The sequence below is a fragment of the Chenopodium album genome, chromosome 18, assembly GCF_948465745.1.
Source record: "Chenopodium album chromosome 18, dcCheAlbu1.1, whole genome shotgun sequence".
Classification (NCBI taxonomy): Eukaryota; Viridiplantae; Streptophyta; class Magnoliopsida; order Caryophyllales; family Amaranthaceae; genus Chenopodium; species Chenopodium album.
The window spans coordinates 37,236,319-37,253,277 of record NC_137851.1 but is presented as its reverse complement, the minus strand read 5'-3'; the positions used below and the strand labels follow the sequence as shown (position 1 = coordinate 37,253,277).

Here is a 16,959-nt window from a genome sequence, read left to right as displayed (position 1 = left end):
AAATACGATGACCTCCAACGGAAGTCCAATCACAACTCGAACACCGACTAGGTCCAATGCCTTGGAGTTAGCAAGGCCCGACCGAAACCCGAGTAATTGAGTTCAAAGGTTTTCACAATGGTGATGCCTTTTTCAACTCTTGAGTTCAAAGGTTTTCACTACTAGTGATGCCTTTTTCAACTCTTACTCAAGTGCTTTTCCCAATACCCCAAGTTGGGTATTTATAGGGAAATGCAAGAGTGTGAAAAGCTCTCCCATCAATATGGGAGAATTTGATTTTCCCATTTTATTTTAAAGATAAAATAAAATTAATAATCAAACTAGTAATAAATCAACAAGTGGCAAGCTCATAAGGAAGAGTAGGTGAGGACCATTTGGAGGAGGGGGGGACCAAACTTGCCCCCCACTCTTACTCCCATAATCGGCCACCTCTATTCCTAGCCCTCCCATTAGCTTCGGGCATGTGGCAGCTCACTTGGGCACCCATGGCACCCTTGTGGGCTGCCACGGTGCTGCTGTAATGCTTTGGCCCAACACACCACGCACCCAAATGTGCGGGCTGTTGGCTGCCTCAGCCTAGCAAGCCACGCACCAAGTGTGCGGGCTGCTAGCTGCCGTATGCTAGCACAACCACATACACTAGTGCGGGCTACTAGCTGCAGTATGCTAGCCTAGCCCCGCATTTGGTGCGGGCTGCTAGCATTTTCCGTGCCCCTAGCACTCGGTTTTCCAATGCTAGAGGTATTTTGGTCATTGTTGATTTATTATCATTTTCACGTCTTGTCTTTTACTATTTTCGACTCGACTTCCGACGCTCGGTTTCGACGCTCCAAGCTCGAATTTCCGACGTCTAAATATTAATTACTCGGTCGACTTATTAATTAATTCCGAATTAATTCGTCGCTTCGGCTCGTTAGTTGCTTGGGTGTGACCCGAATGGTTCAGTCAAGATTAAGATGTAATATTAATTATGCATTAATATTATTGATCGGAAGCGGCCTCCAGCCAGGCATTCCGATCACTTGACCTTACTGAAAAATTAGCTTTCTAACAATTCCGAACCTCCTATCGAAATAATACACTTGTTCGAAGGACACTATTCCTTTCAAGATGTACCTTCCCGGGACACCGGGGGCAAAGAGGGAGCAAGAGGGTGAACGGGGGCATACGGATTGTGGCGGAGATTTGGCAAAGGAGCCTTCTTGAGAGATTGGTCGACCGGCCACTTGTCTGGCCTCCAAGGAAAAGCGGTGCCCAAGCATCGAGCGGTAGCCTCCGAACGAGGAATGGGGCACCAATCGATTGTCCTTGAAACTTTTCAAATAAACAAGTCTTCTTGAGAAGTACGCTCCAAAAACCGTTGATTGATCAAGGCATAATACTAAGTAGATGGGATAGAGTTTTCTCTCGTTTAGCACGAATAGGCTCAAGGGTTTCAAGCATCTTCCCATATTTCTTGTTGAGTGAAAGAGCCAAGATAGTGATTATTCCTCCCAATTGAATGCTTCTAGAGAGAAAAATACCATCACGAATATCGATGAAATGATCAAGCAAATGGGACGCAAAATCAAGGACCTCGACCTTATCTTCAAGGGGTTTATCCGCCAACCAAAGCCATCTTAGTTCTTCCCTAGAAATGGCTCCAAGAGACTCTTTAGAGAAAAATGCGTAGGTGAGGAGCCGACTAAAGTATCTCAAAGCCGAGTGGATGACGGAATCCGACTTGGAATATTGAGGACGATAACTAACTTCAACCGATATGTGTCTCCACCAACGACGTTCCTTATAATTATGATCTCGTTGCAAAGCCTCAATAGCCGGGTAAATATAGGGAGTACCCTCTATCGGCGAAGGAAATTTAAAGGCTTCGTTGAAGTAGGAGAGAGGAATTGAGTGGTCATTGTTGAAAACGTGAAAAGTAAGCATTTGAGTAGACACACCATCCAACTTCTCCTCATGCTCTTCCAAAGATGAAAGAAACTCGAAGGTAATGCGGGCATAGGTCGGAGCATTAAGACCAATGAATTCTTCCAACCCCAAATTTCGAGCCAAGAATCTCACATCTTCATCAATTCCTAATGATGTTGTTGCCGATGCATCATAGAATCGAGTTGATAGAAGCTTCCTAGATGAAAGACGAATGAAATTATCCCAATGCTTTTTCTTGATAAATTCAATGCCATAAGTCTCTTTGACATTGGGCAGAGGTGGCACAACCTCCCTAGAATTAGAACCCCGTGCCCTCTTGGCCTGACAAAGAGGTTCCATCTACACACAAGCAAACAAGAACTAGGTTCAAAATCATGAAAGAAATCATGTGAAAAGATGGTGCATATCAAGAGCAAATAAATTCAAGGCATCCATTATCATGGAAATGAGCAAATTATCACACCACAAGTGTAAAAATGCACTTGAACAATAATGCTAGCAAGAATTTATAAACTACAAATGAGCACTAAGAGCAACAACACTCCAAACAATCATCTAGAACCCATCAATATGAACATCATTACTACCAAACATCATAACAACATATCCAACAATGATGGTACCAAAATAATGGTCGGTCAAGCAAAATTAAGCATCACAAGTTCAATTATCCATCAATAATCATCTTCAATACAAGTATTGGAGGTAAGAAATAAGCAATATGAAAGCACCATTTATACAAGTACCAAAAGAAGTCAAATCTCTCATGAAAAACCAAGGTAGAGAATTTATCAAGAAAACCAAAAGAAATGAAGAAATCATACCTTGAACTGGTGAGAAATTCTAATGAAATGGATCAAGTAGCACATCACACACTATCAATCCAAAATTGCAAACTCAAAACCCCAATCAAATAATACCCAAAAATCCCAACTTTTGGAGAGAGAAAATCACAAGGAAAGTGGAAAATTGGAGATTTTAGAGTAATAATCAACTAAATAAAGTGAAAAATGATGATATTATGATGATAAAATGGCAGCAAAGAAGATGATGATGCTAGAACTCAATAAGAGAAATGAAGTAAGAAAATAGAGGAAGAGAGAGAAAAGAAGATGGTGCGTTTAAAAGAAGGGGGCAGCAGGGGGCACGCCAGCGAGGAGGGGCTGCGCGGCCGAGCCACCAGGCCGCGCGGCCGCGCCATGGTCGCGCGTGCCCGCGCCCTCCTGGGTCTTTGGCTTTTCCAAAACCCTTTTGTGCGCACATCGGTGGGTACAAGCTACATGCCCATGATGAACACGAGACTAGGCAGTCTCTAAACGCCTTTACGGTGGGTTCAACACGACAATTTTATGAACCCACCATGTCGAGCCCACCAAGCTTCAATTCTTACTTATGCCTTTAAATACTCAAATTGAACACTTCATCCTCAAATTTGGTACCAAAATTGTTGGAATCCTTACTTCCATCCAATCAAAAACTCCCTAAAACACAATCAAGAAAGAAAAATCAATTAGATCAAAAGCTTAAAAAAGGAAAAATAAAATCAAAGAAAATAGAAAAGAAAGTTAGAAATTCGGGTTGCCTCCTGAGAAGCGCTTGTTTAACGTCATTAACTTGACGTTCCCCACCCTTTAAGGTGGTTCACAGAGGGTCATATTATGAAGGACTCCGACAAAAACTCCATCATAGTAACGCTTGAGTCTATGACCATTAACTTTGAAAGACCTTGAGAAATCCAAAGGAGAGATTTCAACCGCACCATTGGGGAAAACCTCTTGAACCACAAAAAGACCACTTCAACGAGACATCAACTTTTCGGGAAATAATCTCATCCTTGAATTGTAGAGGAGCACCTTATCACCAACATTGAACTCCTTCTTCTCAATAAGCTTATCATGCACCTCTTTGGTACGATTTTTGTACATGCTTGCACAATCATATGCATCCAAACGAAGTTCTTCCAATTCATGGAGATCAAGCCAACGTTGCTCACCCGCACTTGCCAAATCGAAATTGATTTTCTTAATAGCCCAATGAGTACGATGATCAAGTTCAACCAGAAGATGACAAGACTTCCCATAAACCAAGCGGTAAGGAGTGGTGCCAATAGGAGTCTTAAAGGCCGTTCTATATGCCCACAAAGCATCATCAAGCTTGTCCGACCAATCTTTCCTATTTCTTGCAACCGTCTTCTCAAGAATCGATTTGATTTGACGATTAGACACCTCAACTTGTCCATTAGTTTGAGAATGATAGGGGAGTACGAAATGTTGATTAACTCTATGCTTCTTCAACATCTTGCAGAAGGCACTATGCACAAAATGAGATCCATTATCTATTATGACCGCCTTGGGAATGCCAAATCTTGGGAAAATTATCTTCTTGAACATCTTCATTGTTACCTTATGATCGTTTGTTGGTGAAGCAAGGGCTTCAACCCAATTCGACACATAATCAACGACAACAAGAATATATTGATTCCCATATGAAGAAGGGAAAGGACCCATGAAATTAATTCCCTATATATCAAAAACTTCCACCTCAAGGATGGGTTGTTAGGGTATCTCATTTCTCTTTGAAATATTTCCGATTTTTTTGCACCGGTCACAACTCTTGACAAATTCCCAAGTATTCTTGAAGAGATTTGGCCACCACAATCCACATTTAAGAACCTTGAAGCCGTCCTGAAACACCCATGTGACCACCACTAGGATCCGAGTGGCACATCCTCAACACACTAGGTATCTCCTCATTTGGCACACATCGACGCAACAAACCATCAACACCTCTCTTGTACAAGATTGGTTCATCCCACACATAATTCCTAGCCTCCCTCTTAAGCTTCTTTCTTTTGTTCTTGGTAAATGAAGGAGGAAACTCTCCACAAGCAAGATAGTTAACTAAATCGGCAAACCATGGGAGTTCATTCACATGTATAGCATACAAAGAATCTTCAAATATTCTATCTTCAATAGGATACCTATCATCTTGAACTTGAAAGTCCTCAAGTCTAGATAAATGATCGGCAACCACATTTTCTGCTCCTTTCTTATCTCTAATTTCAAGGTCAAAAGTTTGAAGCTCAAGCACCCAACGAATTAGCCTTGGCTTTGATTCCTTCTTGGCAAAGAGATATTTTAGGGCCGCATGATCGGTGAAGACAATTGTCTTAGACCCTAAAAAATAGCAATGAAATTTTTCAAAAGAATGAACAATTGCCAAGAACTCCTTCTCCGCTGTTGTGTAGTTTCTTTGAGCAACATTAAGAGTCTTCGACATGTAATAAATGACATGAAGCTTCTTATCAACTCTTTGACCTAACCCAGCCCCAATGGCCGTATCATAGCATTACACATCAATTCAAAAGGCAAATCCCACCTAGGGGCTTGGACAATGGGAGTAGAGATCAAATCTTTCTTCAATTTGTTGAATGCTTCCAAACATTTGTCATTAAACACAAACTCAACATCCTTTTAGAGAAGATCATTGAGAGGCTTTTTTATGAGAGAAAAGTATTTGATAAACCTTTTATAGAACCCGGCATGTCCCAAGAAAGATCTCACACCTTTCACATTAACCGGAGGTGGCAACTTCTTAATAACCTCAATCTGTGCCTTGTCCACCTCTATGCCTTTGTGAGAAATCTTATGCCTAAGGACTATGCCTTCCTCAACCATAAAGTGACACTTTTCCCAATTTAATACCAAATTCACCTTCTCACAACTAGCCAAAACATTTCTCAAGATTTTCAACGCATGCCTCAAAGGAAACTCCTCCTACGGAGAAGTCATCTATAAACACTTCCATCTCCTCCTCCAACATATGTCCAGAGATACTCATCATACATCATTGAAATGTTGCTGGAGCATTACAAAGTCCAAATAGCATTCTCCTATAAGCAAATGTACCATATGGGCAAGTAAAAGTAGTCTTCTCTTGGTCATCAGGGTGGATAGGGATTTGGAAAAACCCCGAGTAACCATCAAGAAAACAATAACACTTGTGCCTTGTTAGTCTTTCTAGCATTTGATCAATGAAAGGAAGGGGAAAGTGATCTTTCTTGGTGGATGTGTTTAGACATCTATAGTCTATACACATTCGCCAACCCGTGACCGTCCTCGTCGGGATAAGCTCACCTTTTTCATTCTTGACGACGGTCATGCCCCCCTTCTTTGGAACGACATGAACGGGAGAGACCCACCTAGAGCTTGAGATGGGGAATATGATTCCCGCATCTAGAAGCATAGTAATCTCTTTCTTCACTACCTCCCCCATTTGGGGATGTAGTTTCCGTTATCGCTCAATAGAAGGAAGAGCGCCTTCCTCAAGGGTTATGTGGTGTGTAAATAAAGCGGGGCTTATACCCTTGAGGTCATCAATGGTACATCCCAAAGCACCTTGGTGCCTTCTCAAAACATCACATAACTCTTGAGCTTGGCTCTTGCTCAAAGATGCACTAACATTCACGGGATAAGTAGAATTTGGGCCTAAGAACTCATACCTAAGGTGTGATGGTAGAGGTTTCAGCTCTACCGTGGGAATACCCTTACCTTCTTTGGTTGAGGCCGTTTGTAAAGGTTCTTGGCTTGATATCTTTATGCACATTTGATCATCACTTCCTTCCAAGCTTTCATCAATGACTCTCTCAATGAAGGCCATTTCCTTGCCATGCTCACCTACCTTTTATTTGTTCAACAAAACACACTCAAGAGGATCATTAGAGGCGAGCAAGCGCTCATGCATAGAATTCATAATGTCATCTAAAATTTCAATTCTCATACAATTCTCTAGTGAAGAAGAAGGGTATTGCATACTCTCATTCAAATCAAACTCAATCTCTTCTTCCCCCACCTTGAGAGAGATTTTAGCACTCTTGACATCAATCATAGCTCCCGATGTTGCAAGGAAGGGTCTACCAAGAATGATGGGGATATTGGAATCTTCATCCATATCAAGCACAACAAAATCTACTGGGATCACGAACTTCCCTACCCTTAAGGGAACATCCTCTACCATACCTTTTGGGATTTTAATGGACCTATCAGCTAATTATAAGGTAATGTTGGTAGGTGAAAGTTCTCCTAGCTCAAGTTTTTGATAGACCGAGTATGGCATAAGGCTAACACTAGCTCCTAGGTCAGACAAGGCATTATCAATTTGAGTCTTGTTAATAGCACAAGGGATAGAAAAATTTCCGGGATCCTTCAACTTAGGTGGCATCTTGTTCATTATGATGGCACTATAATTTTCGGTCAAACTTACCATTTCTGCCATATCACAAGTTCTCCTCCCACTCAAGATTTCCTTAAGGAATTTCGCATAATTCGGCATTTAGTCAATGACATCGGTGAATGGGAGGGTAAGATGAATTTACCTAAGCATCTCTATGAATTTGCCAAATTGTTCATCTAATTTGTGCCTATTAAACTTCTAGGAGTATGGGAGCTTAGGTTTTATAACTTTTCTCACTTTCACTTTCACTTTTTCAACTTGTTCCTCATCAACTTTCTCAACTAAAGGACTCTAATCTCCCTCATTCTCAATTGGATCCTTGTTAGGACTCTCCTTAGCATCACTCTTCTTAGAAACTCCACTCTCAAGAATCCTACCACTCCTAGTTACAATTGCATTAATAGAATTCTTAGGATCTAAACCTTGTGAAATTGAAGAAGAAAGATTTGCAAAATCTTTCAACATACTGGCCAATTGAGAAATTTGGTTCTCTAACCCCTTACTATAAGTCATCATGTCATTAATCTTCTCATTAATAAGGGTTATATGAGTATTCAACACCTTGGTTTGGTTCTCAATGACATCCTCTAACCAACTCCTAGATGAAGATGATCGATCATAGAAACTATCACTTTGACCTTGTGTCTTTGGAGTAAATCCGAATGGGGCACCTCTTTGTATATTGTTTTGAAAATTCCCCCTACTTTGATTACCCCAATTACCCCTACCTTGATTTTGGCCATGATTTTGATTATGGTTACCATAACCTTGGTTATGTTCTCCATATCTTTGTCCATGACTTTGACCATTATAACCATGGTTGTTATAGTTACCACGAAACCCTTGGGTTCTTTGGTTCCCATAACCACTATTTTGGTTATAATTATCATAGTTCCCTTGGTTGTGATAATTCCTATTCCCAACATTCATTTGAACATCAAATCTAGGTCCAAAATCATTATTAGCAACATAATTCACATGCTCACTCCCATTCCCATCATATTCATCATTTCTGTCACAAGAAACATTAGGGCAAAAAGAAGCATCATGATCATTCATTCCACATAAATCACAAAACCAACATTCACTAATCATATAACAAGAAGAGGGAAAAGTGTTAGGGTAAGGAGGTGTACCTCTCCCTTTAATTTGGGAGGGAAGAATCGGTGCTTGTGAAGTTGCACTCTCGAGCTTAACCTTGATAGATACCACCTCTTTCCCTAAATCCAAAATTTGCGTGGACAAATTGTTGATAGCATTGAGTTGATCGATCGAGCATCCCGTAGTGCTACTCTTATTTGTGGCTTTTTCTCACCCTCTTGGAAATTCATGTAGTGTCTCAATACATCCTTAATAATATCAACAACTTCTTCCTCGGTCTTATTCATTATTGGGCCTCCGGCTCTGGCATCAAGACTTGACCTCCCTTAAGGACTCAAACCACCATAAAAGATTTGAATGATTTGGTAAGTGGGGATTCCATGGTGAGGACACTCTCTTTGATATTCCTTATACCTCTTCCATGCTTCATAGAGGCTTTCACTAGTCCTTTGCTTGAAACCTTGAATCAAAGCTCTAGCCTCCGTCGTTTTCTTTTGAGGGAAGAAACGAGAAAAAAATTCTTTAGTGACTTCATCCCAAGTTCTCAAGGAATTAGGCTTTACTTCCTTGTCTAGCCACTCTTGAGCTCTTCCAATTAGGGAGAAAGGAAATAGATTGAGCCTTATGAATTCTTGTGTGACCCCGCTCACCTTAATCGTGTTGCAATATTTCTCAAACTCTTAAGATGATTGAGGGGACTTTCATTCGTTCCACCACTATATTGTCGCCTTTCAATCAAAGTTATCATTTCCGGCTTGATTTCAAAGTCACTTTCCGGAATTGAAGATGGAGCAATCCCGCTCTCATACTTATATACACCCGGAGTTCCCAACTTCTTCAATGTCATCCTTGGGACTTCTCCCATGTTCTCTTGCATACACAATCTCAAAGGCAAATATTAGTAGCACGGCTACAAATGTAGCCTAAACAGAAAAAATCTTTTTGTATTTTTTTTTAAATAAAATGAAATAGACTCAACAATAATAGCAAACAACTACGCCAGTCCCCGGTAACGGTGCCATTTTTGACGAGAGGTGGATTCTAGGTCTTTGAAACTAAAATTCCTCCAATCAAACTAAATTTGTAACCAAACCTACACCTAGTAATAGGGCAAGTTCGGATCGAACCACTAGGAATGGGGGGAAGTTAGCTATTGCAAAAGTTAAGCTATTTCGAAGCGTTAAAGGGAATGTAGGTTATCTAAGTTCAACTAAAAAAACAAAACAAACACAAAGTAAATCAATATATCAAACATTAGGGATTTAGGATCCACATGCACTTGCAATGAACACACACTAATCGGGTTGGAGATTGATTAATTCGAGTATTGCGAGGGAAGATAGATAATGCAATCAAAAGAGCTCGACAAGCTATCTTTTAGAGGTCTAACTAGCGCCAACTACGAAATACTCTAACTAGGAACGTTACAAACCAAGCTCAATCGATAAATGTGAGCTACAAATCAATGGTCCGTATCATTGTAGTCACACAATGCAATCTAGCATGAAGAACAAGGTTGATCACTCCTTCCAATCCATACACATGCACAAAATCAATCAACCAATTTAATCACAATGCTAAATCAATCAAAAACCCCCCAATTACCTAATGATCCATCACTCACTAGTAGAAAAATTGAAAAAGGCACCCCTAATTGGCCACCGGTTCAACCCAAACCCGTGGCAATATTAATGGGGTTGATGAGGTAAACCGGAATGGCCACCAGTTCATAGCAAACCCGTGGCAAAAATATAAAGGCCACCGGTTTTGAACCGGTGGCAATTTCAAATTTCATTTAAAAAAAAAAAAACGCGCCTCCCTCACTGTTTCTTCTTCGTTCTTCTCTTTCCTCTTTCTTTTTCCTGTTTCATTCACGAAAACGCAATTCACTCTCAATTCACTCTCAATTCACTCAGCCCTCAAGTCACGAAAACCTACCACCACTCACGCCACTACTGACGCCACCGCACCACCCTCCACCACCGCCGCGCACCCCTGGCCTCCACCTCTAAACTCGGCCTCCTTTGCCCTTCATTGTCGGCCTCCTCCTCTAGCACAAGCAGCAAGCAAGCGGCCTCCTCCACCTCCACCACTACGCGCGAGTATAGCCGCCTCCACCACCAGGCACAGCCGCGTCCTCCTCTGCGCCACCTGTGCAGCCGCCCATTGCTCTACCCCTTTCCACTTTTACTTAGGGTTAGTGTCTAATTTTTTAGTCATTTTGAACATTAATTTGAAGTTATACCTATCTTTCAATTTGCAATTTGAATAATTATTGGGCATATTGAGTAAACTAAAATTAGCTAGGGTTTGAATATAATTTAACCCCAATTTTGATTATTGGTAGTTATATTGTGTATTTTATATGTTTGTTTTTGTATATGTTTGTTTTAGTGAATTTTAGGTGATTTTAATGGGAAAATTTTAATATATTGTGGTTGAATTAGTTTGCTAGTTACTTGAGCAATGTACGTAGGAATGAATTAGAGATTAAAAACCTAGTGACTCGAATTTTAGTTATTACAATATACTTTAGCAATGGTTGTAGTTATTAAATAATCACTAACTTTTATGTTGTTGTTTTATTTTTTCTTTATGTAGATGGATATGTAGAGAAGCACAAGTTTGTTAGCTATTAAAGTGGGAAGTTCGAGACATTACATCCATTATAATTGCTATATTGGTATGAACTAGAAACTTTATGAAGCTATATTTCTTTCTATTTATTTATCCATTTGATAAAAGTTTGTTCATGATATTACAAATTGTGTCTATTTTAATTATAAATAATTGCCATAATATGTTGAATGTTTGCATCATCATATGCCTAGATACCCGTTCAAGGCTTTCTCATTAGGAGAAAGTCTTGAATAGTCCCCGGTTGGGACTGTTCTTGAATGTTTACTCTCACTTAGGTGGTGAATGTATGTTTTTTTTTCGATTTTAAGGAACATCTTGGCTTTTCATTTCTTCACCATGTTCTCTTGGTACATATGTGGGTAAGTAATTATCTACATCGTGTACTTGGAGAACTGGGGGGAAGTGCTGCCGGATTTTCCTTAAAATTGGAAAGTTGACATACATTCACTAGTGAGAGTAGACATTCAAGGATGGGTTAGGTTGGTGTGATAAGGACACTTTGGAAACATGCATTTTTTCACTATATGAATGGTTTATTCACGGTGTGTACTTGAAGTTGATTTACGTAAAATATGTAGCAATTGTACATTATTCATAATATGTTGCTATATATGTTTAGAGACACTTTACTAAATGGAGAAGGCTCGTGGTTGGATGTATGGTAGACGTGATACATTGGAATTTTGGAATGGGGTTCAAGAGTTTTGCAGGACGGCTTTATCTTATCAGCGCAAAATGGGTGCGGAATACCTATACTGTCCTTGTGTTGATTGTAAAAATGTGAAGGTGGTCAATAGTGTAGAGATCATTAGAGATCATGTACTTTGTCGTGGGTTTAGACTTAAATACGATGTGTGGATTTGGCATGGTGAAAGTGGAGAGTATAGTGGGGATCTTGATGGGAATGATGTGCATGATAGAAGCAATAATGAGATTCATGTGGGGTTAGAATGTGAGAATGATGAATATGTTTTTGAGGATGGTGAGGATGGAGCTGAGGATGATCCAGTAGATGAGGTCGAGGATGAGGATGTGGATGAGATGTTGCATAATGTCGAAGGTGATGTGTTTGAATTACATGCTTCACCACATCCCTAGCAAGAAAACTACTCACAATCCATTAAAGAAATCAAGAACAAAGCTATACAATTCATCAAATTCATCAACATATTCCAATCAAATCAATTCAATCAAAAAATCAATAAACTTGAACAATCAACAAAACAATTGAAATCAAAAGCTAAAGAGTGAATTAAAGTAAAGAATATTCTTACAAACTTGATCAAATAAATGGAAATGTACTTGAAATCAAACCAATTGCAACTATCATCAATCATCAACCATCAATCTTCAAGTTTCTCTCTCTACAAAATCTAAAATCTAGAGTTTTTCTCTCTAAGAAAATTCAAAACCTAATTCTTCTTCTCAGCTTTCTCTCTCCTTCCCCCTTCTAAAAATGAATAGAAAATTATATATTTGTAAAACTAACAAAGGAGAAAGTAGTTAGTTGTCCTAAAAGAACCCGTAAAGGCGTGACCTTTACTTTAAAGATGCGCGGCCACGAGAAAAAGGGTACGGAACAGGGGAAGCAGTAGGCGCACCCGCGCCTGGGTACCGCGCTCTCGCGCCACTAAGCCGCACCATGGTCGCGTGCGCCCGCACCTGGGAGTAGGACAACTCTCTTCCCCTTCATCTTGATGCTCCTCGTGCGCTCCACTTGGTGTGCTTGATGAACACGGAGCATGGCAGATCCTAAAACACCATGATGGTGGGTTCAACACCAGAATTGGTGCCCCCACGGCTTGAATGCACGGCCTAAAGAAGCATGTAAGTTGCACATCTCCAATCTTGGGCTTCAAGTGGAAGACACTAAGCATCCCAATCAATGCAAAACTCGAGAAGAGACCTCGGGAACGAACTTCTCCTGAAAATAAAAGAAAACAAACAAATAAAGGGGAAAAAGGCGAAATAAACCAAGAAATGCATGAAAATGGAAAATCTACTAAAGAAAATGCAAACTAAAGAAATAAAGAGCAAAATTAAGGAAAAGGGAATAAAAAGGGCTACAAAAGAGAATGAAAATCACTCTAAAAGGGATCAAATGAATGCCATAAATGACACTCATCACCTCAAAAAGTTAATAAAGGATCAGTGGTTTCAGATTTCTTAGCAAACTTCTCGATCGAAGACTCAACGCTAATACATGAAAATGACTTTCCGGATGAAGACTTAATGCTCACAGAAGATGATACTTGGACATTATACTTTGATGGAGCATCAAACCAGTAGGGATGTGGTGTAGAAGTCTTATAGGTATCACCTAAAGAAGAGCATGTCCCAATCTCAATCAAGTTAGATTTCGACGTTACCAAAAATGCTGTAGAATATGAAGCATGTGTGGTAGGCCTCGAAACTGCTTTGGCATTGGGAGTGAAAAAACATCGAATATTTGAAGATCCTCCCCTCATTATTAACCAAATCTCCAAAAGAAGGAATGTAAGAAGTGAAAGTTTGACTCCTTACCAAACATATCTAGGAATGCTTACTGACCAACTCGAGAAAGTAGAGTACACCTACTTACCAAGAGAAGAGAATCAGTTCGCTGATGCCTTGGCAAGACTAGCTTCAATGGTTAGAATTCCTAAGGAAATTGAACAAATACCTTTGACAATAGAAAAAAGGCATAAACCAGCTTATATTCAAGCTATCGAAGATGAGGAAGTAGTCCAAGAAGAGAAAGAGGAAGAATTGTGGTATATCGATATTCTCAACTATGTCACAAAAGGGGAATACCCACCTCATGCCGACAAAAGAGCTAAACGCGCCCTAAGACTTTTGGCTTCCCAATTTGTGCTCATAAATGATGAGTTACACAAATGGGTGCCTAAAGGTAGAGCTAGTTCTCCTATGTGTAGGCAAGAAAGAAGCCCTACGGGCAACGAGGATAATCCACAAACGAGCATGTGGAACCCATATGAATGGAAAAATGCTAGTCTAAAAGATAATGCGATAAGGATATTATTGGATTACCAAAAATAGGGACTGTCATCAATATGTGAAAAGGTGTCCCAAATGCCAAATATAAGCTAACCTACAACATGTTCCACCATCCCTCCTTTACACCTACACATCTCCATGGCCATTCTCAACATGGGGAATAGATATCATTAGAAAAATAACCCCTCCTGGGACAGGATGCCATGAGTACATCCTCGTTGCGATAGACTACTTGACAAAATGGGTCGAAGCAGCCTCGTATGCAAAACTCACTGAAAAACATGTAACACTCTTTATCGTAAGAAACATCATATGTTGATATGGAGTCCCACATGAGATGATAAGGATATGGAGTCCTACATGAAATGATAAGTGACAATGGAACTCACTTTCAAGCAGAATGCGAGGAATTGCTTTAAAACTATGGCATTCAACACCATCATTCTTCCCCATATACACCTCAAACAAATGGTGCAATAGAAGCAGCCAATAAAAACTTAAAAGTTATCATCGAAAAAATGACTAAAAACTTCAAGGATTGGCCTGACAAACTCCACTTTTCTCTTTGGGGTTGTCGCACATCAATCCGAACATCCACAAGAAACACGTCGTTTTCCTTGGTTTATGGAATGGATGTCGTACAACCTGCAGAATTGGAAATACCTTCCTTACGCATCGCGTTGGAAAGTAAACTTGATGAAGTTGAACGGACAAGGGCAAGGTATGAAGAGCTAATTCTACTCGATGAAAAACGACTAGAAGCTCTACATCATACTCAATGCAATCAAACCCACATGGCTAGACACTTTAATGAGAAGGTCAAGACAAGAAACATGCAAATAGGAGATTTGGTGTTAAAAGCTTTAAGGAAAAATGTTCTAGACCCAGGAGGCAAATTTAGACCTAATTGGTCCGGACCACACATTGTCAAAACTATCGTATTAGGAGGTGCTGCAAAACTAACTGATATGGATGGCAATGAATTCTCAAATATGACAAATCTTGACCAAATTAAGAAATTCTATCCATAATTACTTGAGTTATATTCTCAAAAGAGCTACGTTCGGCCTGATTCACTAACAAGGATACGCAGGCAACACTTTACAGGGCGCGACCACTTTAAATTTTATAAATATTGTCTCCCGCATAAACACGCTGAGTCAGCGCCAACATCGCATAAAAAACGAGACCAATGTGCCTCAAAAGTCCTATCACGCCGCGACATGATCAACGCGCCGCGTTAGATTCGAATTTTCAGCGACGAATTACTGCTGTCAATCTATGCAAATTTCGGTCAATTTCGGGATGTTTAGCCTTCCGTACTCGAATCGTCTTTTTGAAATTGTTCAAGTTGTTTTCATTGCTTTAATAAAACAAAAAATTTAAAATAAAGTTGATTTAATTAAAAAGCTTAAAATTGCATTAATAAATAAAAAATTACATTATTGACGAAATTAAATAAAGCTTAAATATAAAACTGTCTAGAAAATTAAAATTGTCTAATAAGTTTAAAGTAATGCAATGCTCTACCTTGCCTTCTCCTTTCTAGCCCTTTTCCAATTCTTCTTTTCTTCTTCCTCATTATCCATCTCTTTCACCAATAAGGTTCCCTTAAATGATCTACAAACAACCTTAGTAGAGATAGTTTCTTCCTTAGCTAACACCCCAACCTTCTTTTCAACCCACACTTTTTTGTTTTTCAAGTCAGTCTTTCTTTTCTCCTTGCCCTTAGTAACACTCTTTTTCATAGGCATAACAAGAGTCTTGAATTCAACTTTTGAACCCAGACGGTCTTTAGCAAGAATTATCTTGTCACCTAGACGATCTTTAATATGTGTCTTCTCTACACTTACACCTTGAGCTTTACCTTTATCCTTCTAACATCTGTTAAGCAACCATTGTTTCACCTCTCTAGACAAAGGAGGAATCACTCGATTGGAGACAACTTCCCATAAGGGACGAGCATACCAATAATCATCAAAGCGCTCAATGTCATGCAACACAGGATGCTTATAGGGTCTACGAAGGTTCCTAGAAGGGATAGTTTGTGTAAGACCATATTGTCTTTTTACCCTTCAGGGAAAATAAAATGTCATCTTTGACAAGCTTGGGATACGGCAGGCAGGTTGAGTATTGGTCCTAACCATCTTCTCAATTTTCCACCAAGGGATGACCCACTTGATAGAAAAGTTGCGAGTTTCAAAGATCTTACTCCACTCTCGACGACCTATATTTAAAGAAAAGTGCTTCTTTCTTCTTACGAGGTAATTAAGAGTGTATTTGTCAATGTTGTCAGGAGGTCTTATTATTGTTGCAGGTGTGGATCCAAGGGTTCTGCTGGCACGAACTGGATCCGGTTGATGACCTGTGCAAGGTAACACACGTGAATTGCCATTGGGGGTGGCTCGAGGAACCTCCCTTTGATATTTAAGTTAGAATGTGTTTAGAGAGAGAAAGTGTACTTAGAGAGATGTAGAGAGTGTAATAACTTATGTGTCTAACCTCTTTTTCGTTGTACTTTATCCCTTATGTATAGGTGCACGATCTCCTTTGTAGAGAGTCTTACTTGGTCAGCCTGCGGGCTGACTCTGTCGGGTTGGTGAGCCCTTCTGATTATTCTTCCAGCGGTAAGTGCACACCCCGTGGGCCAGTCAGGGAGCCTGGTGATAGCTCAGCAGGAGCTATCCTATACAACTAGCCCTTCAAGAGGTGGAATGAGGTCACTCATGCCTGCTCTTGTTTGCGCGGTGTAGCCTTTCTTAATGATTTCAGCTGGAAGAAATAGCTTAGCAGGAGATATCCCCTACAACCAGCCCCTCAAGAGGTGGTATGATGTCACTCATGCCAACTATTCTGAGCCTATAGCCTTTTTGGCGGTTGCTCAACGAGTCGTCTGGCTAAATTACCTCGTGCACCTCTAGCCTCTCAAGTCTCTAGATTGACTACGCGATTCTGAGACTTGAGAGGTCATGCTGTAAGTTGGTGGAAGCGCGTTGTGCTATTGCTTGTTAATAGTGGCTTTCTTCTGTCTGCGACGTGCAGGCCTTTTGTGCATCAAAG

The 16,959-nt window shown here is 40.1% G+C and overlaps 1 protein-coding gene and 1 non-coding gene across 2 annotated transcripts; one reads left to right on the top strand and one right to left on the bottom strand.

Annotated features, from left to right (window-relative positions):
• Positions 1-6,612: 6,612 nt before the first annotated feature.
• Positions 6,613-6,945, bottom strand: LOC145592107 (uncharacterized). The gene has a single exon (XM_081648574.1). It carries the CDS (start codon positions 6,943-6,945, stop codon positions 6,613-6,615), a length of 333 nt encoding a protein of 110 aa, XP_081504700.1.
• Positions 6,946-8,637: 1,692 nt separating this feature from the next.
• On the top strand, positions 8,638-8,743 carry LOC145593402 (small nucleolar RNA R71). Its single transcript, XR_014102733.1, has one exon. It is a non-coding gene; the product is annotated as a small nucleolar RNA R71 (small nucleolar RNA).
• The last annotated feature ends 8,216 nt before the right edge of the window (positions 8,744-16,959 follow it).